A 16,871-nucleotide genomic window follows, 5' to 3' on the forward strand; every position below is an offset into this window, starting at 1 on the left:
ATTTGTGTGTGTAAAAAAGTTTTCAGAAACATACATGATCTTTTGGATGCAAATATGTGCACAAATTTCACCAGTTTTGCACAAATACCTACACATAGTGTGTTATTTTTCTGGAAACATTCAGGATTGTTGCACAAAAGCACTCCTTTTTGCATAAAAGCATAACAGAAAGTCTCCGGCTCCTTGGGGGGGGGGGGGGGGGCGGAAACCAACAACTTTGCTGTGTTTATTTAAAACAGTGGTTCTTTGAATTAAAAGGTTTTTAATGGGAAAAAATATTGCACATGCAAAAAATAAGATTTGAAGCAGAATAATTTCTCAGAACATTTTGGGATGTGAGAAAACTGCATAAGTCTTGTCTATGTGTTATTCTTCCCATCCAGGTTTTCTAAGTGTCAGGACCCCCCTTTTTTAAGTCTTCGACTTCACAAAGACTTCATTGTTTCTCTGTGGTCTAAATTTCATAATCAGCCAATGGGGCTATTCTGTTATAGTTGGGACTATCAACTAAGGAAGGAAAAAGGACTAGATGGCTTCTTCATAATGCACAGAATATAATAACATTCATAAATAACAAGAGTAAGCATGTCAATATCTCTGCATACTCTCTTGTCTCACTTGGCTCTTTCATACAATGAAATATCATGAAATTTGACTCTTTAAATCACTACTGCCACAAAAATTGGCAAGATACCTCTAGAAAAGTAAGAATCTAATAAACCACGAGTCTATCAGATTCTACCCCTGCACATCACTGAATCTCCAGTAGAACACTTCTGCAACATCTAAATGCACTTACACTTTCTTTAGGGTGCTTGACTTTTCCTCTAGCCATTCCCTATGATTGGATAAACACAGATGAACCCCTTAGTGGCAAAAACAGGTTGACAGAGGAACAGTTCTCCTATAGATGCTTGACAAGACACACTGCTGATTTTTTTAAGTAAGGACAATATTTCATTGTGGTGACATAGCAAGATTATTTCCTTCATTATTCATCTGGGTCATGGTATTATGATATAATGCACACATTGCATAGCTAGATTTTCTTTGTCTCTATTCCTGTAGATTAAAAGGTGTGCAAAATTTCCATACCTAATTCACTGAAAAACTGTAATAGCACATGTGAATTTCCTCCAAGGATAATTGCTAACTAGAATTACACCATTGGTTTAGGTCCTAGAATCATGTACAGTTACATAGTTATGGTATTTATTACATTCAGCAACACCAAATTGTTACACAAGAGCAATGTCCTTTGAAGGAAAAGAAAATCATCACAATATAAAGACACACATCTATCATAACAGTAGCTTCTGCTTTCCCTTCAAAAATTCAGTTAAGCGCTAATTTAGGCATGCACTCAACCTAGAGTCTCATCATCACCATATGGCTTGCATCTAAATGTGTCAACTGTTTCCACTCTGTTGAAAAGTACTGTACTGGCAAGTACATCAAGCATGAAAGTGCTGGGATAGTTTTGATCATAATGCAAGCCATAGGGATGTACACCTGTAGGGCTTATTGGGGAGAGCTGATTCAATAGCAAGAGTAGAAGATGGGCTAGATCACACTTCTAATGAAGTACCTGCATTAAGTGAGCTGTGATTACTGTTTCACATAAGCTCAGCCATAGTGAGACAATTGTCCCTGTGTAGATACATACACAGTCTAAGATGTTTCACATAACTAAAAATTGTTTAAAGCTGGTTCTTACATTGCTACCTAGGTAAATATTTTCACATAATAAGATATAGTTGATGTTATTGCCATTTTCCTATATGCATAAACACTTGCTTCTGACTGAGGTTTAACACTTGATCTTCTGTTCCCTAAAATATCCACCAGTTATTTTATCAACAGAGGATGGGGATTTTGAGATGGATGCAGTAGTAAGTCAAGGAAAAACACACAGCTATCTTTCTGCATGCAGTGCAGCATGGCTTCTTTAAGCTTCAGGATCTATCTCTCCAGAGGTTTGATCGTCACAGTATAAATAGATGCAAAAATGCTAGTTAACTCTTCCAGAAAGAAACAGCAGGCAGTACCATAACCAGGCAGCAAGAATAGTGTAAGTATAAACTGTTCTCCTACTAGTGTGGCTAATTTCAAGTTGAAACATAAAAGCTTACTTTGCAAAATCTCCAGAAATAGCAGAGTGGTGCAATCATCTGAGAGCAGCTATTGCTCTGTAAGAAATGATCCAAAAAGCAAAAGACTTTCCCTGTAGTATTGTCTGTCAGTGCTACTTGCAACCAGAACAAAATAACTTTTGAAAGGGAACCTTTACTTACAGGAGTGCTGCCGTCTGAAAAGGTGTTCATGCTGATAGAACTGCTCATTTTGTCAGATGACAAGGAGGGTGGTGATGGACTGCGCTTCTCCAACTGATCTTGGTTCTGTATATCTTGACGCTGTAGATATTCACGCCATGCTCTCTGAATGCTATATTAAATTTGAAATATGGGTTGTTATAGCTGGACCTTATACAGTCACACAAAATCAAACTATTTCTCTCCAAGGAGGCCTGATGGAAGGCAATTTTGTAGCATTTGGAAGAGATTGTGCACAATATTTGAATCTTAATGTTGAAATCTCTCTTTTGAAATGACACCAACTTTATGAGACACTCGGGCACATGACCAAATCATTGGTTAACCCTCCCTCATGGCAAAATTAAATATTTAGACCTGAATTTGGCTTTACTTTTTTCTAGTTTCATTTTCAAAGGAAGCAAATTGAAATTTAGGCAATTTTATTCCAGCTGTGGGAAGTTCTTCAAGAACTGTACAGGTTTTCCCAGCTCAGGACCTATTCTGTGTGTTTGTTTGTTCGGTTTTTTGTGTGTTTTGTTTTTTTTACTGAAAACAGTATTAAAACCCACCTTTGAATTTTGTGTAGAATAATTTCTGAACTGCAAAGATTCTCATTAGTCCAGGAATATCATTCTCATGACTTCCTGACACTCAAGAAACATGTTTTTCAAGGTTTTAAAAATTATTTTCTGGTATTCTTTCCATCCCTAGTCTGAACCCTGTTGTTAGGCTCAACGAAAGCAGGCCCTCTGTATTAATAGATCACCATTTCAACACTATTCCATGGTTTTGTTCTAGGTGTGGGACTACCAGCAGAATTCGAACTATGATGTTTACATCTGCATTTCCTTGCTGACTAAAATGGGAGAATCTTTCCTGGTATTGATGTTAGACTAACTGGATGATAATTGTTGGGATCCTCTTCCCCCCCCCCTTTTTTTTTTTTTTGAAGATGGGGACATTTGCCTTCCTCCAGTCTGCTGGGACTCCTCCTGTTCTCCAGGAGTTCTCAAAGATTATTGCCAATGGCTCCGCTTTTACATTTGCCAATTCTTTTAATACTCTTGGATGTAGTTCATCAGGTCCTGGAGACTTATATTCATTTAGATTAACAAGGTGTTTCTGTGCTATCTCTTTGCTTATTCTGTGCTGAGTTTCCCCTATTCTGTCCTCTGCTCCATTATCCTCAGGTTGAGAACCCTTTGCCTTTCTGAGAAAACTGAGGCAAAGAAGGTGTTGAGTAATTCTGCCTTTTCTCTGTCCCCTGTTAGCATTTTGCCATCTTCTCCACGCAGTGGCCCTACCGTTTCCTCCTTCTTCCTTTTGCTGCGTACATATGCAAAAAAGCCCTTTTTATTGTTCTTAACCTTTCTAGCAAGCCTGAGTTCATTCTGCGCTTTAGCTTTTCTGACTTTACCCCTACAAATGCCTGCTATTTCTTTGAATTCCTTTTTGGTGATTTCCCAATTTTTCCATTTCTTATACATGTTCCATTTAAAACTTAGCTCAGTTGGAAGTTCCTTAGTCATCCATCCTGGTTTCTTGAGACACCTCCCATTTTTCTTTCTCACTGGAACTGTTTGAAATTGTGCCTTCAGTATCTCCCTTTTGAGAAACTCCCATCCGTCCTGAACTCCCTTATTTTTTAGTATTTCTGACCATGGGATTACCCCCAGTATTTCTCTAAGTTTACTGAAATCCACTCTCCTAAAGTCTAGAATGTGTGTCTGACTATGTCTGGCTTCTCCTTTCTACTGTATAACAAATTTCAGGAGAACATGGTCACTTCCACTTAATGATCCCACCACTTGCACCCCATTAACCAAGTCATCCTTGTTGGTTAGGATCAGATATAAAATAGCTGATCCCCTTGTTGCCTCTTCCACCTTTTGAAGAATGAAATTGTCTTCCAGGCAAGTGAGGAATTTGCTAGACCTTGAGGATTTGGTTGAGTTTGGCTTCCAGCAAATATCAGAATAGTTGAAGTCACCCATCACAACTGCATCTCTCTTTTCTGAATGTGTGATCATCTGTTCTAGAAAGACATCATCCAATTCCTGCATCTGACTAGGAAGTCTGTAGTACACTCACACAATAACATCCCTGTTGTTTCCCTCCCCTTTAATTTTTATCCAGATGCTCTCCACCTGGCTTCCAGGATTGATGTCCTGGATCTCTTCACTGGTGTAAATATCCATGACATATAATGCTATTCCTCCTCCTTTCCTGTTTGGCCAGAGGGAGCGATCAGGCAGACCCAGCAACATCAGGGACTGCCTGAAGGAAGAGGCCCCTCCCGCCTTAACTGTCACCTCGGCCTCAGAGGGAGCGATCAGGCAGATCCAGCAACATCAGGGACTGCCTGAAGGATGAGACTTCTCCCTCCTTTAACTGTCACATTGTATTTTGTATTGTATTGCAATTTTTTACTGTACACCGCTATGATCATTGCGGAATAGCGGTCTATAAATAAAATGTGTTGTTATTATTATTATTATTATTATTATTATTATTATTATTATTTCTCTTGAAAAGGTTATATCCCTGTATTCTTACATTCCAATTATGAGATTCATCCCACTAGGTTTCAGTGATGTCTATTATATCATATTTGCTTTGTTGTACTAGGAGTTCAAGTTCATCTTGCTTATTTCCCATGCTCTGTGCATTAGTGTGGAGACAATGAAGACCATGCGTCCCCTTTACTTGCTGCCTGTGCAAGTTTTTTTTGCCTCCCACTGTCGGGTCCTTTCACTGTTTCCCTTGGTATCTCTATGTCAGTTTGGCTATTTTCTCCAGCCCTTTTGCCTTCCAGAATACTGTCTCCTTCCCCAACATCACTCAGTTTAAAGCCCTCCAGTTAAAGAGATGTCAAACTGTATTAATTCTACAGTGCAAATTAAACCTATGAGAAGCCTGCAAGATGGACATGAGGACAACAGAACACAAGCAGGACGTGAGGGCTGTTCCCCAGCAATAGGTAATAATGAAAGAGAGATTTCATTTGTTGCTGGAGGTAATATATAGCAATCATAGCTAGTCGTCCTATCGACCACGAGCCATTTGGGAATGATGAGAGAGAAAAGGAAATTAAAACAATAAAAAATGGGAATGTCTTCAAAGAGGTGCAAAGAGGAGACCCTCTCAAAATGGTTTAGCTCACATTTTTGATTCACACAGCAAAAATTCTGCTTTTTTACAATTATGTCAATTGTTTTGTTTTTAAGTCAAGAAAAAAATGATTATAGTTTAATTCACTGCACCATGCTGTGCACATCATGCAAATGTACTATAGCAAATATTTCATCTGGCTTGTTATCCTTTTTTAAAATTTTTCATATTCACAATATGGAAAGAGGTTTTCAAATCATAGATAAATATTTTTTTAAATCTGTTGTGTGGCTATTCTGCCATACTTAACACCAGGTGGCAGTAGAGTATCAAATAAGATTTAGATTTTGAACAAATGTGTAAAAAGCAGTGTAGTTAATATTTAAAAAATTGCTTTTTAGATGGATGGGTGAGGCAATCTTCTCCAACCCAAAGCTAAGCAAGTAACCTGAGAGGGTGAATGACAAGGCAAAGATCCATTAACAAAACCAGGGATGTGCTTGCGTCTGGACTGGTAAAAGATTCATCAATATAAATCACTTATACAGATAAGAAGTCTTGTTGAAATGTCCTTTTATTCTACACTATTGCAAGCCTTATAAATGATTATGTGCTTCTTAATATTTGTCAGGGTCTTCCTAGGGAGACTAAATGCTGCAAATAACCCTGATTACTCTGTTGACATAAAATAAGCACTCGGCGAATGCTTTTTGGACTACAACTTCCAGAATCCCCAGCCAACATAGCTGGTGGACAGGCTGGTAGAGGGTTTTATCAATTGTATTTGTATTATTGTATTATTTTATTGATGTAATCCCGCCTTGATCCTTGGGAGAGGCAGCAAATATAAATAAACTTATTATTATTATTATTATTATTATTATTATTATTATTATTATTAGGAAATCTACAATCCATAGAAATATAACTGTGCAATGGCATTCAGTCATTATCCATCATAAAAAGATCTATTTTTTCCCTCATATTTCACCAGTTCTTATATTTTACAAAGGTATATTAACATATAACCACAAAACCCCCACAAAAACAAATATGTATCAATATGATGAGACAACATACAAGGTTGACAAACCATTTCCTAGCTTCTTGTTGTGTGCTTTCATGTTTTTCTGACTTATGGCAACCTTAAGGTGAACCTATCACAGGGTTTACTTGGCAAGATTTGTTCAGATGATGGTTGACTATGCCCTCCTCTGAGGCTGAGAGAGTGGGTCTTACCCAAGACCCAAGTGGGGATTCAAATCCTGGTCTCCAGAGTCATAGTCCAAAATTCAAACTACTACACATGCTGGATTTCAATTAGGTTACATCCACCCTGCAGAAATAATCCACTTTAATACCACTTTAACTACCATGGCTCAATGCTATGGAATTTTGGGAGCTGCAGTTTATTGTGGTTTCAAAGCTCTCTGACAGAGGCAGCTAAATGTCTCACAAAACTACAGTTCCTAAAATCCTATAGCATTGAGCCATGGCAGTTAAAGTGGTGTCAAGATGGATTATTTCTGCAGTGTGGATACAGCCTTACGCCACATAAAATTATCCTGTATTATTTCATCAGCCATGCTAGAAGACATGCCATTGGTTGTGATTTGAGATTTCAACTCCCATAAATATCTATTAATATTTTAATATTCTCTAAAATGTTTGTGCATGAGCCTTGTTGGCCAAAAGTTGCATTTGATAGGAAGTCTGTAGTCTTGGAAGGCTTCTAAGAAATCCATTAAATACAGTCACCCCTATAATAAATAAATCATAAAACTTTTATTTATACTCTGCTTTTTGTGAAAAAAGTTAAAGCAGTTTACAACAGTTAAAATAATACATCCATATATACAAAGTATCCCCCCCTTAAAAAAGATTAAACAATATAAGATTTAAAATTACATAACTATTAAAAACCAGTAACAGTGGCAGAGTCATCACATATATGTGGGGGAATCACCACATGGCTGAGTAGTTTATTCTGGAAAAGCCTGCCGGAAGAGATCCGTCTTGGCAGCTTTCATGAAGCTGTCTAAGTTGGTAATTTGATGGATCTCGTCCGGCAGGCGATTCCATAGACTGGGAGCGGTTGCAGAAAAGGCACCTCATTTTCACAGGAGATCTGTTCCAGATCCCCTCACAAAAATGGAGTTGTGTTTATATTCAAGTCCCATTGGCTTGAATATAGGCGCAGGGGCATGGGAGCACGGGGGCACACCCCATTCATTCCCCCTCCATTGTTCCCTCATGCATAAGCGAGGGATGTGAGTCTGAAGACTGCGAGAATGGAGGAAGGACTGTAATTATAATTATATATAAAAAATAGTAAGGAAAGACTCCTAGCAAAAGATCTTGCACCAAGCCTTTGGAGAACTACACTGAGATTCAAATCACTCCTAATAGCAATAGAACTATTTGTTTAAACTCATACCTTTCCTTTCCTTCTAGCTGTTTATAGGAAGATCTGGGAATCAAGTCTGTAGCTCAAAGAAGCAGCAGCAGGAGAGGCACTAAACAGTCTCCTTCAACTTACCTACTTGCTATTGTTATTGCTATTACATCCCTCATGGGGAGCTTTTTTTTCCCCTGTGGTATACTGCTAATCAGTACTCCAGAGCACCTAAGGCTCAGGAATGAAAGGTAGAAATATTTATTTATTTATTTTTATTTAAGATATTTTATATTGCCTTCTAGTCTACACAGGCTCCCAAGGCAATGGACAAATAAAAGCCATTAAAATAATTCAAAAGTAATAACATCTTTAAACACATTAATTTCAGGAAAGTGTATGTGCCTCTCATTAAACAACAACTGTAATGTAGTTATTCCTTCATTATCATAAAAGTGAAAGGATTCCATTAACTTGGAATTATGTTAAATTATTTGAAACTAATTGTTTGTGAGATCTGGTATCTACCACCACGCACATGGCATATCTAAACAGATGGATCTTGACAGTAGTTTTCACTGTGTTTGCCTTCATCCATTAGAGAGGAAATTCCAGGCCAGCACTCTTCAGGGCTGTCTTTAGAGCCAGAATGTTTTCCCTTGCCACCTGTAGCCTAAGCACCTTTCCTCTAGTTACTTTCCTTGCTCTGTAATATTCTAAAGGTAAGACTAGATGCAGTTCTAGAGAACCAACATAGTGTAGAGGTTTGGGTATTGGACAGTGGCTCTGGAGATCAAGGTTTGAATCCCTGCTCAATCATTAAAACCTTGGGCAAGTCATACTTCTCAACGGAGAGGAAGGCAAAGGCAAACCCTCTTTGATCAAATCTTGCCAAGAAAACTCAGGCCTGTTACAGACTGCCAGAATAAAGCTGCTTCAAGTCTCTTTGGAGGTATGCTATTTAAATGATGCATGGGTCCAAAGAATCCGGAAGCCGCACCAAAGCTGCACTCCAGTGCTTAGGAATGGAGTGTGGCTTTGGCGCGACCTCTGGACTCTTAGGACCAATGCATCATTTAAATAGCATACCTCCAAAGAGACTCGAAGCAGCTTTATTCTGGCAGTCTGTAACAGGCCTCAATGATAGAATCTCCTTAAGGTCATCATAAGTCATGACTGCATACAAATGACATGAAGGCACTCAACAGCAAGCACGCAACTCTAGGAGGATCTTTGTATATCATGATTCCAACAGCACGTTTGATAAAATAGTTCAGATTAATACCATGGCATGGAGACTGAACCTTTTCCTCGTATAATTTATCCAAGAAAATCTGCTCTCTGCAGCTGTTTCTTACTCTTCATGCTGCCCCTTGCTGCTATTACCTATAAAGGCTGAGAAAATCATGAGTAGGATTCTTCCCTCACTAAACATACACTTTTAAATGGGTATGTTTTTAAATTGAGTTTAATTGCATTTATAAGTTTTACTTATATTTTAAATTTTTATACATTAATAATAAGGACTTTTATCTGTATTTATTCTAACTTAGTAATCTGCCCTGAGGATAGGAAAAAGATAGATGATAAATTCAAAAATAGTATTATTATCATTGTGTTCGCAGTCTACCACATTTTATGAACTTGAGTTTGAAACATCAATGATTTGGGTTCTCCCCAAGAATCTAGAAATCATAAAGGTACTACTGGATAATGTGGCACATTCCAAGCAGTATTGCTTTGTGTAACTGTGGTATTGTGATCCTGTCTATGGAGATTTCATTTAGATGTTTTGTCACTCCATTTGCAATTGCTTCCAGAGCAGCTATCACTACTGCAATTACAATTGTCTTCTTTTCCCAGAGGTGCTAAAGCTCAGTTTGTGGGTCTCAATATTTCGTAACATTTCCCCTCTGTTTGTCTTCAGTTCTGCTGACCCTGGGGACTGTCACATCTATAACCAAGGGCCTGAACAGACAGGCCAAAATAAAGCTGCTTTGGGTCACTTTGTAGGTATGCTATTTAAATGCTGCATGCATCTTAAGGGGCTGGAAGTCACGCCAAACCATGCTCCAGTCCTAAGGACTAGAGTACAGCTTTGGTGCAGCTTCTGGCCTCTTAAGATGTGTGTGTCATTTAAACAGCATACCTCCAAAGTGACCTGAAGCAGCTTTATTTTGCCTTGACTGTTCAGGCCCCAAGTTTTCTTTTTCTCAACCACAGTTATGTCGGGCACATTCTGTTTCTTAATTTGAATCTTAGGGCATTACTACATGTGGCTTTTAAACTGTGATTGCTCTGGGAAAGAAGCAGCTTTGGCAATACTCATCACATGATCATGTCTCCAACCCATAGCTGCCCTATTCCTTTTCACTGGTGAGAGAAACCAGCGAATGAACATACACTCTACATCTCTTTTGTGACTGTCACATGAACTCCTGTGCTCATTTCTCCAACACTGGCTGTCTACAACTGCAGAATATTACAACATTCCCATCCTTGCAAACAAAAATCTAATGAAAAGTGAAATCATACATTTGTCTCATACATTTTCCAAAGTAACTTGGAAAAGTTACTTTGAGCAGCAATAACTCCCAGACGTCCCCCATAAGCATAACCACTGACCATGCTGTAAAGGATATCCAGGAGCTGTAGTCTCAGTGTTATGCAATCCAATCCTTGTACTACACATAGGGTTGCTAGGTTGGATATGAGATAGAGCTCATGTAACTTTAATTCTGCATGGTTCATGGAACAAGACAGGCTATCAAAAAAACTTTGTCAAGCTGGACAAAGATACCTGTCCTCTCTTGCCTTCTAAACTCCAGTTTTTACCTGTAGCTGTCTGCTCTGCACATGGCTCTTGCCTTGCCAGTAGAGATAAGAGGAGGGGCATGCAGGCACCCACAACAAGAACAGAGCTGAGATTCATGCTCCCTCCCATTCTCCTCCAAAGGAAAGAATAAAGAAGCAACACAAAGCTAGAAAACTGACTGACATTTCTTTGAACTATCCTTTGGGTCCAATCTGTTATTCCTTCTTTGGCACTGAGGTTAATAAGATTGCCCAACCATTTTGCTGGCTAAAGAAGGCTTTGCTTGCTGTAAAGTAACCATAATGCAACCTGGATCACCTATCAATGTCTGTGCCACATGTCATATTGATTATGTTATATTGATTATTTGCTGTCTTCTTCCAGAATTCTGCAGGAAGTACCACAAATGGCATATGAAATCTCACTAAACTGTCTGCCACCCATGGCAATTTTTAGTTTATGGAATTTAAATGAGGTTAAAGAAGCTTTCCTTGGGATTAATCCTAACCTTATACCTAAGAAACAAGAAGGAAGACATTTACAAATTAAAGCCAAGCTACCAAATAAAGCATCTCATTGAGCACAACGATACTGCTATATTTCTAAAGAAAACATAAAAGAGCAGACTTTATATCACTTACATTTTCACTTTTGATTCCAAGGGCTGTAAATTAATGTGATATTTCTGAATATTATTTTCCACATCCATATCAAGCTGGTGACTGGGGAGGGGGAGAAAAGAGAAAGTGGGAAGAATATTCATTAAAGTCTATTTCAGCAAAACATTTTACAATGACCATAAGCATCTATCCACTTAAAACACAATGTACTCCAAGTGCTTGCTCTAAAATGGGCCTCTCTAGGAGTTTATCACATGGGGGGAATAACATGCAGAAACGAGGGTTTAAATCAGGAAAAAAAACCAAGAGGGTTGATTTTCACAGAATGTTGTTGTAAAAGTGGTGTTAACCTGAACAGAAAGTAGATGAAATTAGACAAAAGCCACTCCTTTTTACTTTCAGAAAATGCCAAAAGTAAAGAGTAGATTTTGTCTTCTTTCCATTTGGGTTAACACCAGTTTAACAATGACATGTGTGAAAATCAATCTGCTTTTGTGTTTTTCCCCCCGAGCTTTTAAATCCCGTTTTTGCACGGGATTTCCCTTGTGTGCTAAACTCCTCTGACAAGGAGTGAGGAAAAATCTCACTGGCATTCCTAAAAGCCAGGCTATTCTAAAACACTGTCAAAAGAAACCTAATTTGCCACTCTTGCAAAAGTTGAGCCCTCATCCCCTTTAACTTCTTTTCTTGACCTTTACAATGCTGCTGTTGCTTTGCTAGAATACCAACATAGTATTTCTTCAAGGTGAGGTTAGCTGGAACTGCTCCTTCTGTGACTGGTAAAAACGTGGTTGTAAGCAGAATTAATTGCTATTTGGTCCTCAAAACTACCCACACAGAAGTGTAATCCTGAAGCCTGTACACCATGAAAATCTTAGTATAATACAACATATAATACTTCATATGTACACTTCCTATCATATCATATGTATATTTCATATCTCCGATACCTGGTTCCAAACTGACTTTTTCCTGCCTCCTGTTCCTGTGTCCTACTAGAATAGGGGCTAGTCTACACAATTAAAATACACCTCATTTCAGTTGAATAAAATACAATCCAGTCATACTCAATCCTCAGGAGTTCAGTCTTTTTTTAAAAAAGGCTTTGCAGTTTTTACTGGCATATCTGTGGAAATCCATAGTAATGCATATTTTTGCATGTGTGGCCAGCCATCTGCTTTGCATGGATTTCAATGGCTGCACATTGTTTTGTTTAAATTCTAATTTAATTTAAGTCACATTTAACTCCCATTTGCCTGCAAGATCTCGCTAGTGTGATAAAACTTGGACTCCATCATAGAATCTCTCAATCTCTTCCTCCTCTGCCACCATGGTTGGTGCATATACTTGGATTGTGGCAATGTTCATGGGTTTCCCTGAAGTGTTATCAACATAATTCAACCTGATTTTGCCCTTGACTGATTTTACTATGTTTCTTCTCACCATTAAAGCCACTCCATTCCTTCTTGTCTTTTCATTTCCTGAGTAGAATCCTGTGTGACTGACTTGAAATGTTCCATTCTTGTTCATTTTAGTTTGCTCACTCCAAATATTGCTATGTGTATAAGTTCTATTTTTTTGTTTTACTGTGTTTAGCTTCCCCTGACTCATTCTGTTCACATTTCATGTGTCTATGATATGTCTAATGGTTCTTCATACATTGTGTGTGTGTGTTTAGCATTTTTACTTTTTGACTTCAATTCTGGCTGAGCTATTTAACTCCTATCTCAGCCCACCACTTAAAATGCATCCATCTTGCACTGATTATTCAACCAACACTTTAGCTGAGTAACCCACTGGCTAAATCAAAGAAAGCTTGAAGCTCCTATTTGAACCAATGCAAGCAATATTTATATATATATATATATATATATATATATATAGAGAGAGAGAGAGAGAGAGAGAGAGAGAGAGAGAGAGAGAGGTATTTTAATATTTGTACGCCGCTTTGATTGTCTTGACAAAAAGTGATATAGAAATAAAAGTTTTATTTATTATTATTATTATTATTATTATTATTATTATTATTTAAAATAAACCTCTAGTACTTACTTTTCAAGTAAATATTTTCCATCACTAATTTGTTCCAAGGTATGCTGCAGTCTTTTGAGTTCTTCCTGCAGAGAGACAAAAAACAGCAGACACCAAACTATTAACTTTTTATAATTAAATATTCAGCTTCAGGCTTCACTCATAAAGATGGGATAGTCCACCAGGTGGAGTGGTGGCTGCTAAACTGAATTTATATACTGAGCAAGATCTGTATTTGAATGCAGTTTATTATTTTTATCATTTATTTGTCCTGCCCTCTTTTCTCCCATAGAACCCAAAACAGCTAAAAACAATTTAAAATAAATCTCAGGTAATATCCTATTGGACAAAGGTTAAAAAAAACTTTCAGACAATTCCATTTTTAAAAGGAAATAGTTTTAAACAGTGGAAAACATTTACAACATAATTGAATGGATAAAACCACAGCACACCAACTTCAGACAACCTTCTATCAGAATCAAAGGTCTGCCTCAAGAAAACAACTTTTGCCTGCCAGTCGGAACAATGCAGATAGAAACAATGACAGTAGAAACAATGCAACCAGACTTCCTGGGGAAGGGAATTCCTCAGCCGAGGAGCAGCCATTGAGAAGGATCTCTCCTACGTCTTCACCAAATGTGCCTATGATGGTAGTGAGAAAGCCTTCCCCCTATGATAATAAAACTTAAACAGGCTTACATAAAGAGATACAGATATTTAGAATATTATTACATGTGGCTTTTAAACCACAATTACATCAGGCAAAAAGCATCCTATCCCTTTCCCTTTGATGGGGAAAACCTATCAGGCCCCATTCCCACTGGGCAAAAAAGTGGCTTCTTTCGCTGCGATTCTGACTCAGATTCTGACTCAAATCTGACCCAATGTTCCCATTAAAAATGGTGCAAAGAGACCTGGGTTTTTTTTTATCCCTGTTCCCATTGCTCTTCCAGGACCTCTTTTTTTTAAAAGCAGCTGTCAATCAAGCATCTAAGCGCTTGACATCACAGCCAATCAGTCACTTAGGCGCTTTTCCCCCCAGGAAAGGGAAAAGGGAGTCTCTATTCCCCTCAAATCTATTCTCTGGAAGAGAGAAGGAGCCTCTATTCACCCTAAACCCCATTGCATCCGAGGCTCTTCTGTGTCTTCCCATAGTTCCTCTGGGAAAGAGAGAAGAGGAGCCTCTATTTGCCCCAAATCGCTTTGCATCTGAGGCTCTTCTGTTTCTTCCCATAGTTCCTCTGGGAAAGAGAGAAGGAGCTTCTATTCACCCCAAATCCCTTTGCCTCCCCCATTGCTCTCTGGGCTGTCTGGGGGGCAATCATGCAGGCATGTACTGCAAAGCCCATCTGCTGCTCAGGCGCTCAGGCAGAGGCAAAAAAAGAAAAAAGAATCGTTTAAAATGGTGTTCAATGGGTCTCCTCACACATCGGTCTATGAATGTGGAGCAGAGGGGAGGTTGCAGGGGGCATAATGTGTTTACTGCATTTGGAGCTCAATGTAGTGCGATCGCCTTACCCTGCTTCCCAATCCTCTCGGGGAAAGGCTATGCGAACGGAAGACAATGGCGCCGGCAATGCAGGAAAGAGAACAAGCAGGTGACACCCCCAGGCCAGCCCCTGCTCCTCCCATCCCCAAGTTCCCGAATCAGAAACCCTTTCATTCCCATTCGTATGCTTTGGTCAGGCCCCACCTAGAATATTGTGTCCAGTTCTGGGTGCCACAATTCAGAAAGGACATTGAGAAACTGGAGCATGTCCAAAGGAGGGCGACAAAAATGGTGAAGGGTCTGGAAACCATGCCCTATGAGAAACGACTTAGGGAGCTGGGGATGTTTAGCCTGGACAAAAGAAGGTTAAGAGGTGATATGATAGCCCTGTTTAAATATTTGAAGGGATGTCATATTGAGGAGGGAACAAGCTTGTTTTCTTCTGCTCCAGAGAACAGAACCCGGAACAATGGATGCAAGCTACAGGAAAAGAGATTCTACCTCAACATTAGGAGGAACTTCCTGACAGTAAGGGCTGTTCGACAGTGGAATGCACTCCCTCGGAGGGTGATAGAGTCTCCTTCCTTGGAGGTCTTTAAACAGAGGCTGGATGGCCATCTGTCAGGGATGCTTTGATTTGGATTTCCTGCATGGCAGGGGGTTGGACTGGATGGCCCTAGTGGTCTCTTCCAACTCTACGATTCTATGATTCTATGCTGCGAATCAAACTCGGGAGGCACAAGAAAACTCGCTAAAAATGTGCTGTTAAATTAAATCATGTTATCAACCACTGATTTGGGTTTTTTCAGGATAATTCGATCACATGGGAGTCAGATTCGAATTCCAATGGGAACGATATCGGAGCGATGTGGATCGAATGCGCACTCAAATGGGAACAATGCACCCATGATTCACGTCCTGATCTGTGTTACAAGCCAGTGGGAATGGGGCCTAAGTGTCCTCACAATCATGCAAATCCCTGAGTTAAAACATAACTGCTGGAGCAGTTGTGTGAGTGGCAGTCATGTGGTTTCAGTGTCTCTTCCTCCCCCTGTCCCACCTTCCCCTTGCTATTCCCAAGCAGCCTGATTCCCTGGTTGTTGTTTTTGTTTCTTTCCTTTAAACAAACAAACAAACAAACAAACAACCTTAACTCGCAATAACTTACAATAGCAGGGTTCAGGAGTTTCATGAAAAAGTGGGGAAAATAAAAAAAATAATAATTGAAAGCTATGCTGGGTAGCACATAAGGCAGGTATGCGGGGTTAAGGGAGAGTTAGGGAAAGATGGGGGCAGGAGCTCCCATTATGTGATTGAGATGATTTGTGATGATGGCTGCTTTGGTATGTTTCCTTTTAAAATAAAAAACAACTAATGTGATTGCTGCAAGAACAGGGCTCATGCTATAAAGCCCACAGATAGTCTAGGCCCAAGCCATGTAGGCTTTAAGGAGCATAACCAGTGAGGCATTTGAATTCTGCCCAGAAATAATAGCCAGTGAAGCAGTTTCAACAGGAAGTTATATGATCACTTCAGGCAACCCTAGTCAGCAGCATGGCCATTAACAGTATGGATCTGCTGAAGTCTCTGAACAGTTTCCAAAGGCAGCAACACGTACAGTGTGGTACAGTAATACTAATGGGATATAATCAAGGCATGTATCACCATAGCTATATCAGACAACTCCAGGAACAGATGCAGCTAGCACACTAGTTTTAGCCATGTAAATGTAATCTTGGCCCCCAGCAAAATCTGGGCATCCAGGCTCAGATATGAGTACAGTGGTACACTTGACCTGTGAAACTGAGATTTTAGAGGGAATGTAACCCCATCCAGCACAGGCTGAATCCCTATTCCCTAATCTACCTTCCAACTGATCAAGAGCATCACTGTCTTGTCTATCCCTGCAAGAAGCACTAAAACTACAGTAGAACACTATCTCCAATTCCCATGCTAGAGAGATGGTCCAGAAGGATACCATGGCTGATGGTATTAAAGACGGCTAAGTGACCTAGCTGAACCAGCAGGGACACATTCCTCTTGTCTAGATCCTGATTTAGCTCATCTACCAAGGTGACCCCATAGCCAGGCCTAA

The 16,871-nt window shown here is 39.3% G+C and overlaps 1 protein-coding gene across 1 annotated transcript in view; it reads right to left on the reverse strand.

Annotated features, from left to right (window-relative positions):
* Window positions 1-16,871, reverse strand: part of SCHIP1 (schwannomin interacting protein 1) — a 610,191-nt gene that overhangs the window by 469,320 nt on the left and 124,000 nt on the right. Inside the window, exons 2-4 of the mRNA XM_089508950.1 lie at window positions 13,309-13,373; window positions 11,278-11,358; window positions 2,295-2,445 (exon numbers count right to left, since the gene is read on the reverse strand). Coding sequence (XP_089365076.1) covers window positions 2,295-2,445; window positions 11,278-11,358; window positions 13,309-13,373 — 297 coding nt within the window. The remainder of the gene's footprint in view (window positions 1-2,294; window positions 2,446-11,277; window positions 11,359-13,308; window positions 13,374-16,871) is intronic.

This window comes from Sceloporus occidentalis, unplaced genomic scaffold (genome assembly GCF_023333645.1).
Source record: "Sceloporus occidentalis isolate IW3139 unplaced genomic scaffold, rSceOcc1.0.p SCAF_2, whole genome shotgun sequence".
Lineage (NCBI taxonomy): Eukaryota > Metazoa > Chordata > Lepidosauria > Squamata > Phrynosomatidae > Sceloporus > Sceloporus occidentalis.